Source organism: Heterocephalus glaber, unplaced genomic scaffold (assembly GCF_053883595.1).
Source record: "Heterocephalus glaber isolate CG9 unplaced genomic scaffold, H.glaber_assembly_v1.0 deba00001730, whole genome shotgun sequence".
NCBI classification, from domain to species: domain Eukaryota; kingdom Metazoa; phylum Chordata; class Mammalia; order Rodentia; family Bathyergidae; genus Heterocephalus; species Heterocephalus glaber.
This window is the reverse complement of record NW_028258441.1, coordinates 1,999,942-2,024,459: the sequence shown is the minus strand read 5'-3', so window position 1 is coordinate 2,024,459 and position 24,518 is coordinate 1,999,942. Positions and strand designations below refer to the sequence as shown.

Here is a 24,518-nt window from a genome sequence, read left to right as displayed (position 1 = left end):
CCAATTTTTGAGATTCAGATTTGTAAAGTACAGAGCAACAAAATCTCTATTCCAAAACTGGTGAAGCAGTAGCAAGACTGAGTTTAAAATGATACTCTAAACAGAGAAAAGGCATTAGCAAATGTATTAATTAGGACAGTGCTTTCTCACTTGCTGATTAAAATGCATTTGTTTCAACTGAGGCCTATTTAGTATATTAGCCATTATAGACAGTGTAACATAGACTCCTTGGATATTCCAAGTACCAAAATCAATCAATTCACTATGCCTACCACAAATCCCTAGATAGTAGATACCCACTAAATTAGTTTAAACATCAATTTACTGAAAACATATGACTTTGATAGATGTTACAAACATACAAAAATGGATATACCCTGGCTGCAAGACCCTGACAGTCTAATCAGGCAGATTGGATATTCACAGATGAAAAACAAATGAGAACAAATATATTGATACATTAAAGCCTTAACTATACAAAACCATGGATAGCCTAATTGCCTAGTTTTAGAAATTATTGTAAACTAAAAAACCTAGAAGAAGTTAGCTATTAAAGTATCAAAACATTTTTCACCATTGGATGGAAATCTTTCTGTTCTTTATCATCTTCAACTTTAAAATGGACACAAGCCTTCTAAGATACAAGTTTCCAAAATGTACAGTAGCTACTGTGATATGCTTCAGATATATACAAAAATGTGTGCAAACAATAACTATCATTCCCCACCTTTCCCTCTCAGCCCTTGCTGCCTTACTTGATACATTTTGACATGAAACACAGATATTGCTGAAAGAAGAGAGGCTCTTGTCTCGAACATACAAGAATCAAGAGAGAAAGGTGAAAGTTTTCTACCTCTAAGGCAGATACTCTCGAATATTAGTGTGCTAAAAATCACCTGGGATGAATGAAAGTAGAAGTCTGGAGGTAGGGATCTGTACTCTGCATTTGAAACAAGTACTTCGGCTGATTTATCACTCTAGGTGTACTAAACTTCGAGAAACATTGCTTTACGGTCAAGCTTGCTAAACTCTGCTCAAGATACCCCTGCTACAGTAACATTCTGTTTTCTTTCTCAGTCCCTGGCCTTCCTTAGCACATGAACACTTGCTGTTCATCACCAGGTGTCAAAATGAGCTGTCCACACCCATTCTCTTGCCTCCCAAAGCCCTCTGTCCTTTGAGGTCTGGGAGAGTGTGAAAGCAACAGTGTCTAGCTGGCAGACAGACAGGCACAGAGGCAGACAGACAGATGCAGAGCAAAAAACTGTGAAGCATAGGAATTAGGAAGCAAATTCAGTAAAAATTGTATTGACTGTGCAATACGGATTTAAAAGTCACAAACTTTGAAACCTTTTCCATGAGGAAGAATGCAAAAGAGGACAGAACCAGGTACATGTGGTTCATGTACAGCTCTGTCACTAATTAGCTTTATGCCTCCCGATCAATCTTTCCTTGTTATAAATGAGAGAAAATGTTATTTTCCTTATTCCCCCCACAGTAATGTTATGAAAAACAAAGGTACTTATGTTTGGGAAAGCACATTGGAAAATATAAAGCACAATGCAATGGTGTGTGGTACTTTTAATACATTTCTTAATAAATACAATATCCCAGATATCACTGAAAGTTTAATAAATGAATGTATTCTATTATCTCAGGGTCTCTTATGAAAATAAATTTTCATTGGAAAAAAGGTAGAGGAAAATGCAGACCCTTGGACATACCCTGAAGTTGATTTTTTGAATATATCCTTGAAATCGGCTTGTTTTAAAGACAATTGCCTCCGTCTCCTGAAAGTGGAGTGCAAAAAAAAAAAAAAATCTGGTTAATTGTGACTTTATTGTACTAAGTTCAAATTTTTCAAAGCATGCTCTAAAAGTATTTTAGCTGTAAATTAATATATCATATTTATATATCCTGAATAGTTAAGGCCACGCAGAACAATTTAAAACCATGTAAATTAACTTTTAAAAACCTTAACGAATCATAAGATTCTGCTTTTTTTAAGGAGCTCTCCTAATGTTTCAGACTCTGAAATAAAAAACTGACATTAAGCACAACATTTATTTGCAGCTGATCTAAAAGACTAAGCTAGTTAAATATGAACACAAGGAAACATTTTTCCAGAAAAATATATGTTTGGCCCTTGGAATGATTTGTCATTTTCCAGCATTTTTAGCTTAAAGGTCAATTCTTTGCTGATATACTACTTTGCCATAAAACCCTGAAAGCAAATGACACACATTACAAGCTTCCAGAGAACAGATGGCTAATGTTCTTCTAGGTTCATTTGCTACAAATTTTCTTATTTTCATACTGTTTGTAATTAATAAAAACATATAAATAAATGTAGTGTCTCCTAACCAGAAGATTTGGCTTTTGGGAAGTTCTGCCATATATCTAGCTCCTTTAGTTAAATACACAAAAAGCAATATTAAACATAGTTCAGTTACTGCCTCAGGAATGCAGTTTTAAAAATAGAGACTACTACAGAAACACTGCAGTGTATTGTACCGACAATCAATGCTCTTAAAAAATGACAGTAAGCCGGCAGATGTTTGAGGAGATCTAACACAATATATAATTTATTTATATTTACTTCATTTATCCTGCTATTAGCTTAAAGAAAATAAACATTAGCCTTACTGAATTTTTTTTCCAAATGAACTATCTCAATTTTTTTCTGGGTCATTTCACAAGCACTATTGCATTATTAAAATCATAACTAAATCAAAGTCATAATCTAATAGTATCTTTAGAAAGACCTTGACAAAGACCCTATCCAAAAGACTCTTAAATCTAATGACTTCCTATGAAAACCAGCAGGTGGCAAGTATTTTCTTTCTTAAGATGATAAATTCAAACAGAATCTCCTTAAAGACAATACTGTTTCAAACTCTACTTTAAAAATGCTCTGCATATAAATATTATTGTGGAATGATAACAAGTAGCAATAAGTTAAATTCACATTTGTCATGTTTTAGCACAAACCTTACCAAGGAAATAAACAATTATTTTATTTCTTTGCTTACCAATACATTAAATATCTTTAAATACAGCTTATTTTATATTCCTATTAATATTATTCCTTTTCTTTGTGCATATAAGAAGAATCTGGTGTGCCACCTTCTGGTAACTGCATGAAATTCTATATTTCTACACAACTCACTATTCTTTATTTTAACTTTTTAAATATATATATATATATATATATATAAATATCTTAACCTGCATTACATTTGCGCTATATAAATAAATCTATAACACAGTTTGAATTGAATAACATTTCCTTAGAGATTTTGTTAAAAATCAAGCTTTATACATGCTCCCTATGATTTTTACATGGTTACCAATATGTCTCCTGAATTCCACAATACATGTAAAATTGATTTTTGTATACCGCTTCACAGCCACACATGAAAATAACAGGCTTGCTATTTTAATCAATAAGTAACAGCAGTAAATAAAGAAAAAGAAAGGTCTCTTACCAATAAGCCCATTTTTCTCTTAAGGTTTGAACTCTCATCATTTGTCATGTTCTTGTGGATCCCTCTCTCATCAAATTCTCTGGAGTTTTAAAGTTAAGAGCTGTGAGGCACAGCTAGGCTCTGCTACACAGTAGCGCACCCCAGTGCATTTGCCTGGTATAACATGTCAGCTGCAGCTCCCAAAAGCAAAAACAGGCTTTATACATTCAAACTTATGCACTGCACACCTTCCCTTGATAAAAAATTGTAGTCACTGTAGTTGAACTATTTATATTCACATCTAAACTCCTGATCAGATACGAAAATGAGAACCACACGAATCCTGAGCTTAGTTCCAGAAAACTGAACTAGAACAAAGTGCTCATCTTTAGAGCAGAGGTAGGGAGGCAAATACCAATACAAGGAGGATCTTAAGGGAAAAAACATATTTACGTGAAATCAACCCCAGTTTTTGCAAACATCATTGTTCTGTTATTTGTCATATTATCCTAAGTTTTTATTATCTTTAACTCTTTCCTCTCCCTTGCCCATAGAAATCAGTCATTAAGTCCTCTCTTTTCTTTTTCTTTACCAATTTTCTAGGAATCTACCCCCTATTGTTGTTGTTGTTTTTAAACAAATAAGGTACTTCAAAAAACGGCACATGCACCTGGTCTCCATCTATCTCTCATTTTCAATCTATCAATCACACTGCATCTAGAGCATGCTTCTAAAATAAAACTACACATGATGCAAATTAAGTGTTCAATGAATATTTAATTGAAAAAACCACTTATTGTTGGATTAGCCGTGTTAGGTTCTATGCTTGGTGTTTCAGAAATAAAAGTGAATAAGACACAACGCCTTGCTCTCAGGAAGCTCCTAGTTGAGTGAGGGAAATATACATGTACTCTGACAAAACAAAATATGGTGCAGAAGCTTTAGTAGGCTAGACCCAGGATTCTACAGCAGCACAGGAACAACTGAGGCTGAGGATTGAGGAATTCATCAGGCAGACTCTAGAAGAAATAGCTGATGAAGAGATACAGATATTTGAGGTAGTGCAACGTGTTTGGAGGATTGGCAAGGTCTTCAAAATGACTGCAAGAGTGATGAGGGGAGTGGATTTTAAGTTATCCAGGAACCATACAGCAGAAGACCATACAAAAAAGAGATTTGGATTTTACCCTGTAGGGTAAGAGAGGGGGAATGGAGAAAGGTGATTGGATCCAGTTTTTGAACATCTACAAGGATGGGCTATTAAAGGAGTAAATCTAAGTGTAAGAAAGAAATGGGGTTTTTAAAGGAGTTAATGAGGCAGAGGATCACAACTTCAAGCCCAGCCTCAATAATTTAGCAAGATTCTGTCTCAAAATAAAAAATAAATAGATGAAAAGGGCTGAAGATGTAGCTCTGTGCTAAGGCCCTAGGTTCAACTGCAAATAAAATAAAAGAGTTAATGTTGTTTGCTTGGAGATTAATCTAGGACAAGTAGCTGGATCAGAGAAACAAGTCCTTGGGTGTGAATATTTAGTGTTCTCACCCTGTGGAAACATACTCCCCTACTCTTAGTATCAAATACTTGTAAGTACTCAAGCTTTCATTGGTTCAGCTTTGTCTTATCCTTTTCGTATATACAAAGTGTCCTAAATTTTGCAATGATGGATAAATAAGATGTGGGGTTTCTTATACAACACAGTACTACTCAACCATAAAGGATAAACGACACATATCTAGGTAAATGGATGCACCTTGAGACCATATTCTTAAATGAAATAAATTGGGCACAAATGTGTAAATATCTCATTGTTTCTCTGGTGTGAGAAACCAAAAGTGTAAATAAGGACCAAAATGTATAACAGATATTGTAAAATAGGAAGAAAATGTTCAAATGGGAAGGGGAACTAGGAAAGAGGAGTGGGGAGGAAAGAAAGGAAAAGGGAAAAAAATAAGAACAGTAGAAAAAATGGAAACAAAGCTTTTGTAAATAAGGAAGGGAAGAGGGGTTGAAGGGAAGGGAAGGAAATGGGAAAAAAAGAAGAATCAATATATGTCATGTACAGGTGCAAATTCCCTATGATGAATGTGATCATTATGTATAACTAAAATGTATCAATAAACTTAATTAAAAAAATCATGCCTTTACTTATATAGATAAAAGAAATCTTTTCATATTAGTCAACGATTTTATGTTAAAGTGGGTTAAGAGAATTCTGCCAGTAACTTCAAAATGAGCTAATATTTGAAAAATATACTCAGTGATTTACAATTGCCCAGATAAAAGCTGTCTACACATTCTTTTTTACTGAGTGCAAAAAACAACCAGTTTCCTTTCCATTAACTTGTAAGGAAAAAAAATCAGGTATGAAAAAAAGTAGAATATATGATTCGGGAAATAGAAAGTATTTAAGTAGACATAAAAATGATTTAATCCACTAGTATTCAGAAGAATATTCTTCAGCTACATATCAAGGGTATTAAAGATTTTAAAACAGATAAAATAAGCCAAACCATTCACTCATTTAGTTTTCTACAAAACAGACTAATTATTAGTATTTCCTTCAGGCCTGGCTAGAATAAGCAACAACCATTTTATATTATATTTTTATAAGAATAGGTATTTTATCTACATTCAAATAATTTGCTAATCTCAAAGTTGTAAAAGGAGAAAAGGTGAGAGAACTCCCATCTGAAGTCCATAAGTAAGTATCTTATACTATTAGTGATTGTGATGACAGGGTCTATATTAGTCTAGTATAAATAACTCACATTCCATTTAAAATCCCATCATCTCATCCACAGCAATATTCTTTTTCTTTCTACTGGTGTAAAATGGCAGAGAGCAGGATGAGCTAAGTGGTTTATAAAGTTTTCTGTCCTGATTAAATTATCTATGAATGATAAATTTTGAGGTATTTATATCAAGGGCAATTTCTCATATTTCTATAGTCCAGAAATTCAAATTTTAGGTGAATTAACAGATTTCTGTAGTATTACTGTAACCAGCACTGCAAAATGGAATTTTAAAAGATTTTTTTTCTTTTAGAGATAAGCAACTTCTCCAACCTTCCTCTTGCTGAGCACATAACCAATGCCCCCTCCTCTCCTCAGCCCAAAAGAAGTGGTAGAATATTATACAGATACAGGCTCCAGGAGGCTGAGCTCAGGTTCCTTTCCATTAGAAAGAGGAATGAATCAAAGAGGCTGGAAGTGATAAAGCAGGTGTGGAGATCTACATTATCTCTCTGTGCTTCCCCCTGTTCCTTACTAAAAAGGGCCCTTGCTCACCTGTACATGGTGAAATGGTGTTCTGGGGCAAATGGGCCCCTGCATCTCCTCAGAGCTAGCTTGGAATAAGTCCATTTTTCCTTTTTACCAAAATAAATGGCTTCCTTTGATTTGGTCGGTGGCAAGCAAATGAGCCTGATCATGTGAAGCTAAGTGGCTGGTGACATTATCAATCTAATGAAAGAGATGGAATCAAAAGAAAGATAGTAGATAGGAACGCTTTTTTATTTCCTCTAAACTTCTGATTGCACTGTCACTGGATTTAGAAAAATGGCAAATGAGGCAAAAAACCAGGGTTTCATAACCTCTTCACCCTATATGAATGAATCAGAAGCTTCTTATACAACAAAGAAAATGGAACAAAATCCACATCAACTATATAGCACTAAAAATGATGGAGCATTATTTACAAGTAATTTAAACGACTTAATATATGATAATTGTTCAAAGCTGGTTATGAAATATGCCAATTTTCACTAACCTAGATCTTAAATCAGTTACTATTTAATAGTTATAATCTGAAAGGGGCTAAAATATATATATGTAATATATATATATTATATATATAGTAAAACACACGGAGTACAAATTTTTATTATGTTAGTTCAAAAAATATAAAAATGAATTCTCAAAGATATAAGGGCAGACATATAGGGTTAATGAGGAAGTAAGAATATTTCCATTCTTTGCAACTTAATTTTCCTATTCAGATACTCCACAAAATATTTTACTTGTTTAAATGTCTGTTTAAACTCAACCAGCAGAATTTCAAGTAAAAGACTTAGTTACAACTCTTAAGTGTCTCTCATTTTCATTTTTAACTTGATCCTGAGGTGCACAATGCAGGTATTAATAGTCCCATTTTCACATTTGCAAAAAAGCAAAGTTCTTAATCACTTGGATCAAGTGAGAGCTGCTGACAGAACTAGAAAACAACAATCTAGGTCCCCTGCCACCCAGTCATTGTTCACTAGTCATTTCTGTATTGTATTATTTATTTCACACACCAATCATGGGGAAATAAGTACCTGGAAGGAAGGATTAATAGGGAATACTTCATGGAAGCTATAAGATGGCTTTATGACAAAAGTTGCAGAATGATCAACCTATACCTATGCCAGAAATACCAATTCACAGAGCTCCCTTTCATCTATCAATCAGAAAATTCTTGGCATAGACCTCAAACCTACTGTACTCTCTTATGCCTCATTGGTTTCACATATGCTTCCACTTGGAATTTCCCACTCTCTGTCAGCCAAGCAAACTTGTAGTCATGCTTAAGTGTTCGAGCATACCTCCTCCCATGAAACTTTCCCACATATCCCTTAGCCGACTTTGCTGTTTGGTTTTCTATCTTCCTGAATATTACAGCTTCTTTCTTTTTGGATTATAACTGTTTCTACACCTCCTTAGACAGTAAACTCCTGAGAAGCGAGATTGGGTCTTCCTTATATTTTTATACCTAGCTCGGTACCTATCACACAGTAACTCAATTATAGCGGGAAATTTTAGTGAAATCAAGACAGCAGAGGTAGGTTTATCCCTCCTCCATGCTCAAGCACACTCTATTGATGATAGTTAAACAAGAAATCATGAAAAAGCCTTATCTTGTATCATAAGAAATAGAAAATAGCAATTGTGAGCATTATACTAACTGGCTTCTTTTTATGACTGCATGATAGTCCCTGGGTGTGCCTGCCAGGGTGCCTAGCACAGTAGATAAACAACTTTATGATGGACTTGTGGGGAGCTTGCTCAATTAGTCACTACTAAACTGAACTCAGCAAGGGGAACACCTCTGATAAGGAAGGGAAACACCAGTAATCAGTTTTTAAAGTCATGATAGTATTGGTAAAGCTAGAAAGTAAAGAATATGCATTTAATTGTTTTGTTATTACCTAGACCAGTGAATATTGAAAATGAAGGAGTATTTTCATTTAAAAATGCTAGAAACTAAGCATTTTCTATAGGCTAGAAACTGAAAAAGATAAAAGCATATTCTTTGAATTTTAGGGCCTATTAAATTATTGCTACAACCAGTAATGATGAAAGAAAAACAACCCACAAAATCCAGTCTCAACAGTCACCATTTCACTAGATGGAGCAATAAAATAAAAATAAAATAAAATAGTGAATTAAACCAAAAAAGCCACTACATATCACCCAAACCCAGTAACACACACACACACACACACACACACACACACACACACACACACACAAAATGATCTGGTAAACAATCAAGAGTAAAGCAGACAAAACAAACAAAGATGGCCCAATGTCAACAAGACCATTTGACAAAATGGAGGAAACTATACATATTTGATCATATTTTAACATATTTACATATATAACCTATGAGTTATGTTCTAATTAAAGAATTATAATTTAGGCTTTAAAAAGTGTGTCAAATCTTTGCCCACTTCCTTGCCTCCCTCTTTTTGCAGACTGATAGAGTAGAAAACTCAAGAATATTTGTGAGACCTAACTAACTCTATTTTAAAGTTTGATTCCATCTTGAAATAAGACAGTAAAGTGGCCTTGACATAAATTTTACTTTACTGAAGTCAACTATTTTCCTAGTCTCCTTTGTGTCCATAAACTAATGATAAAATGTCCTTGTTGTGAGACAACAGATAAAAAAAGGACACAGCTCCTAACTCAATCCTCTGTCTGTCCAGAAAACAGACGCTCCCGGGCCCATTATCTATAAAACATTTTGTCAATGTGCTGATTGTTCCTTTTTCCCATAAAATCTACATGTAGCCACCCCTCAACCCCCCCCCATGTACACCCCATACTTGCTAAATATCAACCAATCATATAACTGCTAAATAAAAAATCCCCAAACCTTGCTGTAGCCACAATAAAAACCCTGCTGATTTGAAATTCGGGGCTCTCAATCCTGATCCGCTGCGTCGGTGACGGTTGAGTGCACCTGCTCGAGCTTGAATAAACGACCCTCGTGTGTTTATATCGGAATAGGCTCCTTGGTGGTCTTTGGGGACTTTGCGATCTGGGCACAACATATTGACATAATGAACATTAGAAAAAATAAAATATTTTTTATTTTAAGGTGGGGAGCCTATTTGCAAAATGCTATAAAATGCATAGCATAGGTGAGAAATGACAGTGGAAGCTCTTGCAGCTGTGACGATGCTGATAAGTAACTACTATCTCTGGTGGGTTCTAGGAGACAGTTGGAAGGGTTAGAGACATTTTTAAAAAAGAAAAAAATGTGGTCTTCATGTTTTGCTAACATTAGACTTGAATTTTGGGAAACAGAAACATAGTATATATGACCTTGCAGGATGGCTGGGAATACAAGAGTCATAAAAGCCCCTAGGGGTCTCAATCCTAAAGGAAAACAAGCTCCAGAGCCACAGATAACAGTCAGATAACCAGGAAAATAAAAAATAACAATAAAAGGGAGAAGTCTCGGGACAATGAGAATTAGTAGCTACAAATAGGATTCTGTATTAACAATCAGAAGCCAAGATTGAAGTTCTAATCAGTTCTAATCAAAATTTCAGACCTCCTTATGCTTTCCTTATTGCTTTCATCACCTCAGTCTTCCAGTCAAAAACCTTCTGCGACTACTTATTGTGGATGTGATAGTAGAATCCACCTTCAAGGGTCCCTTAATCCCCCCCCACCTTTTTTATTTAACCCTATTTCCTATTATAGGAGGTCCTAGATTTGTACATAATTGAATAATAATGTTACCTAACCTAGAAATGTCACAAAGTTATTATTGTATAAAATTTACAAAACTTGAAGTTCACAATAATCTGTAGAGAATGCACAGGAACAATATGAAGGAAGTGAAGAAGAAAGAGAAACTAAACAAAACTCTTATTTCCAGTCCTAAAAGTGGAACTCCCTCTCTCCAACACTCTCCCCTGTCCCACTGTGTGCTCTGTACTACTGCCAGAAATTCCAGTTCATTTGAGCTAACAAGAAGGTTGTTAAAAGGAAAGAAAGGAAAGGAATAAATAAAGTGAAAAGGAAAAAATGGAAACAAAGTCTTTATAAATAGGGAGGGGTGGAGGGGTTGAAGGGAGGGCAGGGGAATAGGGAAAAAATAAGAACCAAGATATACCATGTAAAGGTAAATTCCTATTGATGAATGTCATCATATTGTATACCTAAAATGTACTAATAAAATTAATGAATAATAAAAAAATTATAAGTACAGTTTCCAGGATGAGGTAGCTATCAGTTATTCTCACACTGGCATGAATGAGTTCAACCAAGTCTCTTCAAATACCAACAAACTGTTGCCCAGAGGGAAGAGAACAGGCAATAGGTGGGAGATAGCCTTTTAGAACCTAGTGCCCTAGGCTGGGGTGCTATTTCAAGGAAGTATGCAGCAGTGAAGATGATAGAAATGGAGAAACTGAGCTGTAGAATAGAGAAATTGACATGTTCAAGCCAATTAATTTTTAATGAGTTCATATTGGGTACTATTTGCTGTTCATCAAAGTCGAACAAGATTTGTTTTTTTACCTTTGATGCTCCCACGATAATAAAGGTGATACATCACATCTGCAAATAATACTAGGAAGAGACTGAATGTGCCAAGTGCTCAAACAGAGGACACACCAAGGTCAAAGACCAGGTACGTGTTTGGTTACCAGTATAATTCAAGAAAATGCAAGTATATATAGGGAGAAAATGAATTAAAGTCTAAGAATCCAAATTTAAATTACACGTTGTTGTTGCCTAGAAAGGGGGTTTGGAGGGACACCATTTTAGCAAGAAATTTGCTTTTGAAATCAGAGACAAGGAACAACAAGAATTGATAGGTGCAACACACAGTGTCTTCAAGTCCTATCCTCTCCCAGTTACCTGTCAGTTCTCTAGGCTCCTGCTCTCCCTAACACCCTGACATTTGAAGATAGTGTACTAAAGGGTATAAGAATGTGGACTCTACAGCTAGACTGCCTTGGCTCAATTTCCAAATTCAATACTTACATATTATGTAACCTTAGTTATGTCATTTGATTTTTCTATATTTCAGTTTTCTGTGAAATGGGAACATTAATTACACCTGTATTATAAGGTTGTAGTAAAAGTTGAGTTCAATAATTGAGTAAAGCACTTTAACACTGCTTGTCACATGGTAAATGATCAACAAATGTTCGCTATTATCATCATATCCAGTCAATAAGTCCTGCACATTCTATCTCCTAAAGTTCTTTTTGAATGTCCCTCAATTACACTCCCTTAGTTTAAGACCTTATGTGGTCATAATGGCAATTGTGCCCTAAATATTCTTGCATCTTCCCTTCTCCTTCAGCCATACCCTCTGTCTGAGTTGACTGACTGACATACTCTTGCTTATTCTTATATACTCAATTCAAGTGTCACCTCTAAAATGTTCCCTGACCCCCTGTCCTTATCCAGTTAGAGCTATCCATGTGCACTTATGTGACCTGGAACACTCAACTATAGCACATTTCACAGTACTGTGGCTACTTGATGTCCCTTTGGTCATGACCACCTTGAAAGTGGGGAACTGAATTTATTTAGCTTTGATGTTCCTGCCTAAACACAGCTCCTGGTACAAAATAGATTCTTATTAAATGCTGGAGTAGATGAATGAATGGCCTGTGCCTACAAGTGGTTAGGTAGTATTCATTTGGAACGTTAAGGTAAACAACATAAGGATAAACAACTATGAACATAGTATGCAAGTGCTCCAAGAGTTTAGATGAATGAGCATTTGGTAAGTGCTGAAGTAATCCAATTAGGCTTCAAAAAGACAGACCTTAATTTGGAGCTTAAGAAGGGGCAGACCTTGTGTGACCCCGGGGACAACCACAATCTTTGCAAGGGGCACATTGATGTTAACAGAAAAAAAAAGTATTTGCAAAACAGAAGAAATCAGTCTAATAAGGATTTGTGTGTATGTGCATGTGATAGTGAGTGTGTGTGTGTGTGTGTGTGTGCGCGCGTGCACACACGCGCGCGCGCTGGAGAGGTATATGTTGAAAAGTACCGGTAGTTCCCAACTTATAAATAGGGCATGTTCTAAGGGTCTATTTATAAATCATTTATTTAGGCATTATATATCATGTACATAATAATAATGAAGTTTCTGGTCCAACTGAAAATATTGTATTTATCCTACGTTTAGTAGTCATGATTAGTTTTTCTTGAAGTTTATATTTTTTCAGTCATCTGTGAATTGCCTTCATTTGTCAACTCAGTGACATCTTTAATTACTTACTTTTTCTTTAGTCAACTCCTTTAAATTTAACACTTATCATAAAAGAAAAATTTATACTACTGCAAAAGGAAAACTGATACAATTTACTATAAAGAAAAGTAAACAGTGAAAACAGAAATGTACACAGAGCAGTGTCCCGTGCCTATAATCCCAGCTCTCTGGGAGGCTGAGGCAGGAAGATCACAAATTCAAGTCTAGCCTGGGCAACTTAGCAACTTAGTGAGAGCTTGTCTCAAAATAAAAAATAAAAGTGGCTGGGGATTCAGCTCATTGTAAAGGCCCTGGGTTCAATCTGCAGTGCCACAAAAATAAAAAAGGAAAAAAATGTAATTCCTAAATTCCTTTAACAAGTAATGTTTCTGTACAATAGACACACCATACTATGGAAAAGGTTTTTGTTTTTCCAAATAGAGGTAAAATTCACATGACATAAAATTAATGTCTTTAAAGTGAACAAAAAAATAAGTGAACAATTCAGGGTATCTACTGCACTCAGAATGTTCTAGAATCATCACCTCTTGTTGGGAAACAGTTTCATCACTCCAAAATAAAACCCATACCCATTAAGCAGTTGCTTTCCATTTCCCCCTTTCTAAATCTGTTGAGAAACAGGCTCATTCTCATCATGCTTATGAATATAAAATTTTCAAATAATTTTTTAATTGGTGGAATAGTTGTTTTCTTTGTAGTTGGTCCTTCTATAACCGTAGAAGATGACTCAGGCAATTACTAAATTTGGTCATCACACTTATCTAAAGATATATGACTGATTTTATCAAAATCTCCTCCTAATATGAACATTTCCTCAGTCTACATCTTTCCTTTTTTTTTTCTTCAAGCACTGGGGAATGAGGCCAGGGAACAACCATCTCCACCTCCTCCTCCTTTTAAAAATTTTGACACAGGGTCTTGCTAAATTACCCAGACTGGGATTGTGATCTGGCCTCAGCTTTCTGAGAAGCTGGGAATACAGGTGTGCACCACCACACCTGGCTCCCAAACTTTTACATTTTAAAAATTCTATTTTAATGTACTAATTCATGTTAATTTTAACAACAAAACAAACAAAAACAACAACAAAACCAGAGCACAAGTCTGATTCCAGTTCACAATTATATATACTATAAATACTTTGTATATTTAAATATTATCTTTTTCTGAAAATAGAGCTTTTCTGCATTCCTGAAAAGAATGCAGCAATGCACTCTTGGGCATAACCGAGCACTGCACTGTAATTCATTTGCTCTGGATGAGCTGCTATTACTTACTTTAGTCTTGGCTTCAGCAATAGTATCTATGAAATGATGAATGTGATACAGCATGCTTTTTTCTAATAAGCATTAAAACAAGTAACATTAAAGAAAATAGTAAGCATTAAAACAGCATGCCCCAAATTGTTCATTATTCTAATAGTGTCTTTTTCCAGTTATATGCATACCACCAGTAGTATGCACACCATACTTCAGAACACTGATTAACAAGAGCTGTTTTTTGAAAAGCTGCATATGCTCTCCTCACATATCTTATTATAAAAAAAAAAAAACAGTTTCCATCTGATTTGCAAACTGACAAAGAAAAAAGCATGGACCCATCACCAAAAAAAAAAAAAAATTGAAATGAAAGAAAAGTTTCTAATAAATCTCATCTCTCTTAACTTCCTAAAAGTTAAGTAGCTTTGTTGGGCATCTCATAGAGTCCAAGATGTAAAGACAAGTACTTTGGGGAGGACTGTCAGTCACTTGCACTTTGCAACATCTTCCACTGGGAGATGCACTCATCCTGCGATTTGACAGGATACCTTCAATTCAAAGAGTAATCATCTCTAAATAGTATGTTAATTTCTCCCTATGTTCAACCAAGTATGTTGCTCCCTAGAACATTATAAGTCCACTATAATGCCAAACATATTATTTCCTTTTTAAATATAGATTATTATACAATCTATTTACTCTATTTCTTCAGTAAAATGACCATTTATTTTCAAATGCAGGCATTAATAGATATAAAAACAAGATACACCAGAAAAGCTGCATAAAAATAGAATTTTTATCTAAAGATTTTAGTACCACTGACTCACATAAGTGGGTTTCAATTAAAATACAAAGCATATGAATGCAAATACTGTCTTCAAGAAAAATAATTTTGAAAACCAGTACAGGACATAATAAAATAATTTAAGTAGATAAATATAAATTTAAAGATTAAATATGATAATGTATGTAAAGAGCCTAGCACACGGCTCATTTGTCACAACCATTTAATAAATGGCAACTAGGATCCTTCAAGATCAGATGGCTTTCCCTGCAACTAAACTATGAATCCTGAGGCCACAATTAAGCTCTAATTGTCAGGCCTGCCATAACCTATTTGTTCCTGTATGTTAGCACACAGTACATCCAACCTCTTCTAATAATTCTATGTATTTATATATCTGTTTTATGAGGTTATAAGCACCCTAAAGGCACCTTGGAGCTTTTAAAATAAAATGTAACTTAAAAATTAAACACATGGAAGAGAAAACTATATAATAAACACAAGTAATACCTTACTTCTGTATGGTGTCTCACTAATTACAAAGCACTTTCATGTTCTTGATTTCATTAATTTGTTATCTTTTATATCTCTGCCTTACCAAGAGGGAAACTGAGGCCCAGGAAGGTCAAGTGATAGCTTATGAAAGCAAAGCTAGAATTAGGCACTAGTTTATACAGGCAGATAGATGGAAAGGGGAAGAGTAAGAACGAACAGCGAAGGTGGGGGAGATAGAACTAGAGAAGGGAGACAAATATACAGTTATAGAGAGGTCCTATGAGAAGAACTGCTCAACTGTATGGGATTTTGAACACATTTCCCTAAAGGATATTAGAAATGAGTTGTCATTCAACTATACGAACAATGGTATCAGCCCTTAAGAATAGTCTTTTAAGTGATGTGTGGTGCCTCATAGAAACTTTTAACTGGTTGTATATGATTGGATCTAATCAGAGGAGAGAAGCCAGAGAGCAATTTTAACTGGAAGAGTTGCACATAAATAATTATTAACTGTAACAAGGAGTTGGAATCACAGGGAGTTGGAGTGTTCAGATATTGGTTAGAATTTGATAAGGAGAATTTAAAAAAATACAAGAATCAGATTCTTGAATCAGAATCAGAAGCAACCATCACTCACCAGGCCTCAATGGAACACCCAAGGAAGTGCCTTCCACCCAGGGATGAGGTCCCAAACTTATTGCAGAGGGCACAGCTGTAGTACAGTGAAGGCAGAGAAATTGCTATGCTGCTCATCCACTGGAATTTGCCAGAAACATATCATGTGGAACATGTCCCAGAAGTACCTACTGGAAGCTATCCTACTAGATTCACTTTGCTACAAAACAACCTCTGGGGGCACCAGAAAATTCTACGGATCACCAAGTGAAGAAGCTAAACCGTAGTGAAGTTGCTCAAGGAACAGCCGGAGGAGCAAGCATGCAGAAACTAGGAACCAAAAGCTTTCCTTCCTGACAAGTTTTTCCAGCATCCTCTACTGACAAAATGTCAGTGCTGGGTGATAAAAGAATTATGTATTTAAAGAGTCCAGGTCCCTTTTTTCCACAAATCAGGTAAACAAGTGAATCTGAAGTTGAAGGACCATGAATAAATGACACAATGGTTAATAGAAAAATACTGTTTCTAAGCAAGAGTCAAATTATAGCCCAGCTATGTCAAATACTTATTTTACCAAATCTACTTTCTGGACAAATTTGCTAGGAAAAGAATTGTGGATCTATGTTGTTTTGTGTCTATTATTACATAGTATATAACTTATTCCTCAAAACAACAATTTTATGTTAGAGGTGTTCCTTATCAACAAAGTGCTTTTTTTTCTGTTTTTTTGAGATAGGGTGTCGCTATGTCATTCATGCTGTCCTTAAACTCACTATGTAGCCCAGGCTGGCCTCAAACTCTCTGTGATCCTCCTGCCTCAGCTTCCCAAATGCTGAGATTGCAGGCGTGTACCACTATGCCCAGCAACAAAGTACTTTCAAAGCTGCTAACTCACTCTATATTAGTGAGGTATGAATTATTAGCCCCATTTGATTGATAGGAACATAAACTGCAAATGTTAAAGTTATCTAAGTTCAGCTAGCAATTTGACATTTCTCTTCTCCCAAACAGATGAACATCCAGGGTCTTAAATTCACTAGTCTATTTGACCAAACAAATGAAACCAAGGAGCTCTTTCAAGCTTAAAACCATCCCTGTTAGAGAATCCTACCCTATCATTGGGAATTGTGGCTAGGTTTAGGCTGCTACCTTGTCTTTTGCTTCAGTGTCCTAAAATTGCTACAAAATAACATAGTTTTAATTTATTTCAATTAAAAGTATATTTGTGGAATCTTGCAACATTCAGAGATTATGACCAACAAAATATTTTCTTGCAAAGAAAATAGAAAGGTACATTTTTTTCCTTAAATTCTTTTACTGGCATATTTTAGGTATACAACACATTTACATTTCTCATTGGAAACTTGTACCTTTACATGATGTATCTTGGTTCTTATTTTTTCCCCATTCCCAGCCATCCCTTCACCCCCTCCACCCTTCCCTATTTACAAAGACTTTGTTTCCATTTTTTTCCATTTTTATTTCTCATAAATTTTCCTTTCCCTTCTTTCCTTTCCCCTACCCCCCCCCCCACTTCCCCTACCCCTTTGGACCTTTTCTTCCTATTTCACATTATCAATTATTCATTTTAATCATTGGTTCATTTTAGGTATACAATATAATGACATTCATCATTGGAAATTTGCACCTTTACATAATCTCTCTTGGTTCTTACTTTTCCCCCTTCCCCTGCCCTCCCTTCAACCCCTCCATCCCTCCCTATTTACAAAGACTTTGTTTCCATTTTTCCATTTTCTCATATTAATTCCATTCCCTTCTTTCCTTTACCCTACCCTGCCCACTTCACCTTCCCCTCTGCCCCTTTTCTCCCTATTTCACATTATCTATTATACCTTTTAGTCCTTATTTACACTTTCAGTTTCTCACATGAGAGAAACTATTCAGTATTTACACATGTGTGTCCTATTTATTTCACTTAAGAGTATGGCCTCAATGTGCATCCATTTAGCTATAAATGTCTCTAATTTCTCATTTTTTATATCTGAGTAGTACTCCAATTTATAAAAAAAAACACATTCTCTTTATCCAGTCTCCAGTTGATAGACATTTGGCCTGCTTCCAAATTTTAGCTATTACGAGTTGTGCTGCTATGAACATGGGTGCACATATATCACAGTGGTATGATTCTTTTAATTCTTTGGGGAAGATACCCAGCAAGGGAGTAGCTGGGTCAAATTGGATTTCCAGTTCTAGTTCTTTGAGGTATCTCCATACTGATTTCCATAGTGGTTGCACCAGTCTGCACTGCCACCAGCAATGGAGCAGGGTTCCTTTCTCCCCACACCCCCGCCAGCATTTGTTATTGGTTGATTTCTTGATAGCAGCCATTCTTTCTGGAGTGAGGTGGAATCTCAGCGTTGTTTCCATTTCATCTCTCGAATGACCAGTGATGTTGAACATTTTTTTCATATGTTTATTTGCTATTTCTACTTCTTTGTCTGAGAAATGTCTGTTCATTCAGATGCCCATTTTTGGATTGGGTCTTTAAATTTGGGAGGTCTGATTTTTTAAAGTTCTTTATAGATTCTAGATAGTAGACCTTTGTCTGAGGAAAAGCAGGTGAAGATTTTTTCCCACATTGTGGGTTGTCTCTTCGTGCTGTTGGTGGTTCCTCTTGCTGTGCAGAAGCTTTTTAATAAGAAAAGATCCCACTTGTTGATTGTTTGTGCTAGTTCATGGGCAACTGAGGTTTTGTTCATAAAATCTTTCCCTACACTGATGTCTTCAAGAGTTCTACCCAACCTCTGTTCCAGCCAGTTCAGTGTTTCTATTTTAATTTTTAGATCTTTAATACATTTTGATTTTAGCTTAGTGCATGATGAGAGATACAGGTCTAGTTTTTGTGTTTGGCAAGTTGAAGCCCAATTTTTCCAGCACCATTTATTAAAGAGGCTATCTTTCCTCCAGTGAGGTTGTTTGGTTCCTTTATCGAAGATGAGATGGCTGAGTGTGTCTGGAGTTCTTTCGGCATTTTCTAATCTGTTCCACTGGTCCTCAGGTCTTTTTCTTTGCCAGTACCATGTTGTTTTTATCACAGTAGCTTTGTAGTGTAGTTTCAAGTTGGGGATTGTGATAACCCCTGCCACGTATCTGTTAACTAGAATTGCTTTTGCTATTCTGGGTCTCTTCTTGTTTCAAATAAATTTTTGGATTGTTTTCTCAAGGTCTGTGAAGTATGCTGCTGGGATTTCAATTGGGATTGCACTGAATCTATATAGCAGTTTTGGAAGTATGGCCATTTTCACTATGTTGATCCTTCCTACCCAGGAGCAGGGGATGTCTTTCCATAGAAAGGTACATTATTATTAGCTAAGGATATGTATGAAAGTAAATTTATACTCACCTCAATAGCTTTTGCTGGGGGGTTGAGACAGGGTCTCACTATGTAGTTCAGGCTGGCCTTGAACTCATCACTTAGCCCAGCCTGGCCTGAAACTCATGGTGATCCTCCTGTCTTGGCCTCCCAAGTGCTGGGACTACAGGCATATGCCACCACTCCTGGCAATGTCAATAGCTTTAAAGGGAGCTTTAAAGTTTTTAAAGGTTTAAAGCTTTTAAAGTTTTGTGGGACAGTGAAATTTCATAGAAATCTTGGTGTTCTATGCAGGATTGCAAGCTTTAATTTGCAAAGTAAAAATTTAAAAGACAATCCCTTATCCACAATTTCAAAATCCAAACATTTGAAAATAAAAGATGCTTCTTGTTTTCTTGCATGTAACTCATTTGGCATCAAAATCTGAACTGATCTAAATATGCCTGGCAGTGCAGCCTGACCTGAACTGACATAGGGCTGTTCACAGGCATCTTCTCTCACTCAGTGTAAATATTCTTATGTTTCTCTGCAGAAACATTACTGTAATTGATTATAGAGTGTCACCTGAAACCCTGAAGGGGGAGTTAGATAAGATAAGATAGATGGACATTATTACCTATCTAAAACCCGAAATGAGCCTAAATTCTGAAACTTACCTTGGCGAAAGTATTTGAGTTAAGAAAGGTACAGATTCACAGTCCCTGATCACCACTGTTTCATTAAGGAAAGGGCAAAATGGGATTTAAGCAACAAGTAAGTATACAGGACAATCTCAGAATAAAGGATACTCCTTTAAAATCAATAAAGGTAGTTTTCTGGGGAACAATCAACTTGTCTGCTTTTTACTGCAGACCTGTGCCAACTTCATATAAGAACCGCTGCCATCGAAAACCATACTATTCAGATGGTTCCACATTCAAAAGATGACATTTGGAACCTTTTTATACCGTGGGACAGGACTATAGGACAGGAATGAGTTAAGCCACTCTGTGGTTCCTGCAGACCATTGATAAATGATATTTATACAGAAAAGGAATCCATCCAACAACAAAATTTTAATTTTTCTCCTCAAATTTCCTGAGTGTACAAATCAGAAGTGCCTACTGGTCCAAATCTAACTGAAATGGTTCTTTGAGTTTTAAAAAATTAATATAACTGGATGAATACAAATGCATAGAAATAAATCTAGGAACTCTAAAGATGTATCCTGGTAGAATCCTGGACAAGCTGGAAGGAAAAGACACCAGCAAACCATGTTATTGCATAAGAATCTTAGGATTGTTTCAGATTGTTTACTTCTTAACACTCCCTACTTCCTGAAGAGTTTGATACATTAACAAACTACTGGACTACCTGGACATGTTAAATTCTATCCTATCAGATGCCAACAAGTCAGATGTCTTACAGTTTAAGAGAAATAATTTAATCTCTCTTCTAAGGATCACTATCTGCATCTATAAACAAGACACTAAATTATTCAGTTTGACAACATTTAATGGTTTTCTACACGGCATAAGTCACTAGCTTTAGAAAATGAATGGCTATAATGTGATAAATGTTATGAAAGATATGCAATAAAGTATTATGAGATGGGATACCTTGTTATTTGGGTAGAGGCAGGGTTCAAAGGGCTACTACGCAGCAATAACAAAAGTCTTCATTACAGAAAATGGCCGTGGCATCTTCCTTGTATTTTAAAATATAAATAGTTCTAAACTGTGAATTAGTTGTGAGTTAATCCAGCAAAGATCTAATTTCTTTGATAATAACAAATATGATGTTCATGAAATATCAAATACTCTTTTCCCCTCATTATGGTGTCTATGCCTAGTTGGTACTCTGAGTACATGCTTGATCTACCTTTTGGGGAAGCCAACATTATCACAAGCATGAAATGACGTGGTATATCTGGGAAAGAGTAAATAATATAGTACAGTTATCAAAATGAGAAATGGTAAAAAAAAAAAAAAGTAGTTTGAGACCTAAGGAAGTACATTCTATGCAATGCTAAGGAAAATAGACTTTTTTAAAGCTCATGTTCCTATCTTTAAATAACCAGGAATAGATTACTGTGCAATAGATTTTAAAATGACTTCCATTAAAAAATGATTATTCTGAGAAATCAGTAGTGACTCTATAAATCATACCAGAATTATCTAAAAAATCATCTTATTCCAAGCTGCCTCCTTTTCTAAGACCTTATTTCAACAATACAATTAGGTATGGTAAAACCTAAACTAGCAACAACAATAAGCCAGCAAGCCAGTTAATAGTGTTGTATTTCTTGACAGTCTCGATATATTGCGCAGGCTGGTCTCAAACTCCTGAGTTCAAGTCATTCTCCCACCTCAGCCTCCTGAGTAGCTGGGACTATAGGCAGATTCCCCAAGACCCGGCAAACTAGCTAATTTTAATCTGAAGAAATGTGCTCAAATTGATAAGGAAAATTCCCATACCTTATCATGGAAAAAAAATGCACTGACTGAAGAAAAAGCACTATTTACAAGAACTCCCATCCCTTAGTCATTTTCTTCTTGATGAGACACAATACTCCACACCCACAAATGAAGGAGGAGAGATGTATCTGGGCTCAAGGATTCAGTCCAGAGTTGGCTGGCTCTAAAAATAGAAAGGGGATAGTGAAAGGGTCTGCCATGAAGGAAAGCTGCTCTCGCCATGGTAGTTGGCAAGCAGAGAAGCCCACAGAGACCTGCCACTAACAAGGCCCCACCTTCTAACACTTCCTAAGTCAGCTGTAGCACTCCCATAACCCAATCACCTTCCACAAGACCCCCTCTAAGCTCATAAGGTTCTCAGGCAACATTTCAGATACAACAATAACACACAACAAACAGTATGTGAGGTAACAAAACATTCAATGTGAAGTAATCATTAAAAATCATGGTTGTGAGGGAAAAGATGACAACAAATTAAAGGTCAAAGTACAGAAAATGTTCTTTCCTTTTCCTTTCTCAAACAGTTCAGTCCCAAACCCAAGCAAAGCAGACACACTCTGGGAGGAGGACGTGGTGGAAGCCTTGTCAGGCTTGTGAAAATGAGGAAAGTGCCATCACAGGAAGACTGTTACGATGTAGGACTGGCATGATGAATTGAAACCTGAACAAAATGAGGAGGGAATTCATGACGTTTCAGCTGCAGCCAGGCATAAATTGTTGGAGGCAAGGCAGAGTGCGGAGGGTGGCAAGAGTGCATCAATAGGGGACTGGCTACCTTCAGGGGCACTGGTCATCTAATGGGAGATGTGCTCCTGCATGATAGACACTGATGGGTGAAAACATGGAAAAGAAGAAAACAAGAATGAACTCTATGGCATTGGATTGGAATTTCAGATATTTGCAAGAACTCATGATTTTCCATATGCAAATACAGATATAAATGTGTACTCGTGCATGTTCAAGGGCTGATCAAAATATATGGTGAATATTTATTTTTAAAGTATTACAGTAAAAGACACAGAGCCATAAATCTCCTTCAGAATACTCCCCCTCTCTTCAAGCCCGCTTACCCCATCTTGCCACTTTCTGAAGAAGTTCTAGAAGTCCTCTTTCATGTCTTTGCAAGGTATGATAAAAAAAATTCAGTGAATGTTGCTATCTAGTGCCATGTAATAGCAATTCATGCCCATAAAAACATTTGTGTGTCCTCATCCACTTCGATTTCTTGTTCTTCTCCAAAGTAAAAATGATCATGAACGATAAACATTTTCAATGGATTCAGGACATAAAGGCAGCCACTACAGCACAACTAAAGTCGCTCACGAATGATTTTCAGAACTGCTTCAGAATGTGGCAAGAATGTTGGAATCAGTGTGTTTGAAGCAGTGGGGAGTAGTCTGAGGGGAGTTAACACATCCACCATGGAGCTGTACATACATAACTGTCCTACTGCATGGCTTGTAACACCTGATGGGACTGTCCCGTGCCGCCCGATGGGAAAGTCATGCACGTACCACCAGTTGCTCAACCTTATGGGAACATGTTAATGGCCATGTGTCTTTTACCATAATAATTTTTAAAATTTAAACATTCATTGTACTTTTTTTATAATATCTTGTACATACATATATTTTCTAGCTCTGTCCACTGAAAGGGCCCAAGAGTAGCAGTACCCCTACAGCAGAAGAGTACTTGAAGTACACAAATTTAGTTCTTGACATTATTCTGCACTGAAAGGAACCAGGATGGCTGATACCAGAGCTGAAGCAGAGAAAGTACAAGATGATCTGGAAAGTAAGGAAGTTTTCAGAAAATACAAAATGCACTGAGAATGTGAAGAAGAATGATGGAGACATGTCCAAGAGACAGAAAAAGAAAATAATTTGAAGAGGCTCCTACTGACCAAATCTGAGGGCATCTGACATCAAAATAAATAGACTATAACCCTTTGAATACAATAGCAAATTATGATTCCATACTGATAAAATTTTTAAAATGAAGGACTAAAAGTCTGATAAAGAGTAAGATGCTTGTACAGTCTCAAAGAACTCCCCAATTCCCCCCAAAGCACCACTAATTATAAAGAGAAGAAAAAGTAACTATATTGTGGAGAATTCCGACTGATACCACCCTAATCAAGTTATAATCAGATGGGACAAATCAAAGTCAATTGCCATCTGATAAGATGCAACAAGAAGAATAGAGAATCATTTCTGTGCAACTTCTGCTGAAAAAGCACGATCTAAATGTAATCATGAGGAATCATTAAGACTAATACAAACTGAAAGACATTTTACAAAGTAACTGGCCTGCAGTCCTTGAAAGTATCAAACTCATGGGGCCAGGGATTTAGCTCAGTGGTTCCACCGCCTGCCTTGTAATTGCAAGGTCCCGAATTCGATCCCTGGCACCAAAAAAAAAAAAGATTCAAGCTCATGAAATTTAAAGAAATAATGAGGAAGTATCCCATATGGAGAAAAACTAAAGAGACACTACAATTAAATGCAGTGCATGATTCTAAATTGGAACATTTTGTTATCCAGAACACTTTTGGGATAACTGGAAAAATTATTAGAATGTGGTAATGTATT

At 36.0% G+C, this 24,518-nt stretch overlaps 1 protein-coding gene across 3 annotated transcripts in view; it reads right to left on the bottom strand.

The window, feature by feature from the left end:
• Klhl13 (kelch like family member 13) overlaps nucleotides 1-24,518 on the bottom strand; it is a 199,852-nt gene that overhangs the window by 77,587 nt on the left and 97,747 nt on the right. The window contains exons 1-2 of one of the 3 annotated variants that reach the window (XM_004872138.3): nucleotides 3,489-3,637; nucleotides 1,725-1,790 (exon numbers count right to left, since the gene is read on the bottom strand). The exons of 1 other annotated variant lie outside the window; for it this stretch is intronic. In XM_004872138.3, the coding sequence (XP_004872195.1) occupies nucleotides 1,725-1,790; nucleotides 3,489-3,529 (107 nt within the window). In that variant the 5' untranslated portion in view covers nucleotides 3,530-3,637. Of the gene's footprint in view, nucleotides 1-1,724; nucleotides 1,791-3,488; nucleotides 3,638-24,518 lie in introns of those variants that run through there. One more of the 3 variants, XM_004872137.3, reaches the window with a different exon arrangement.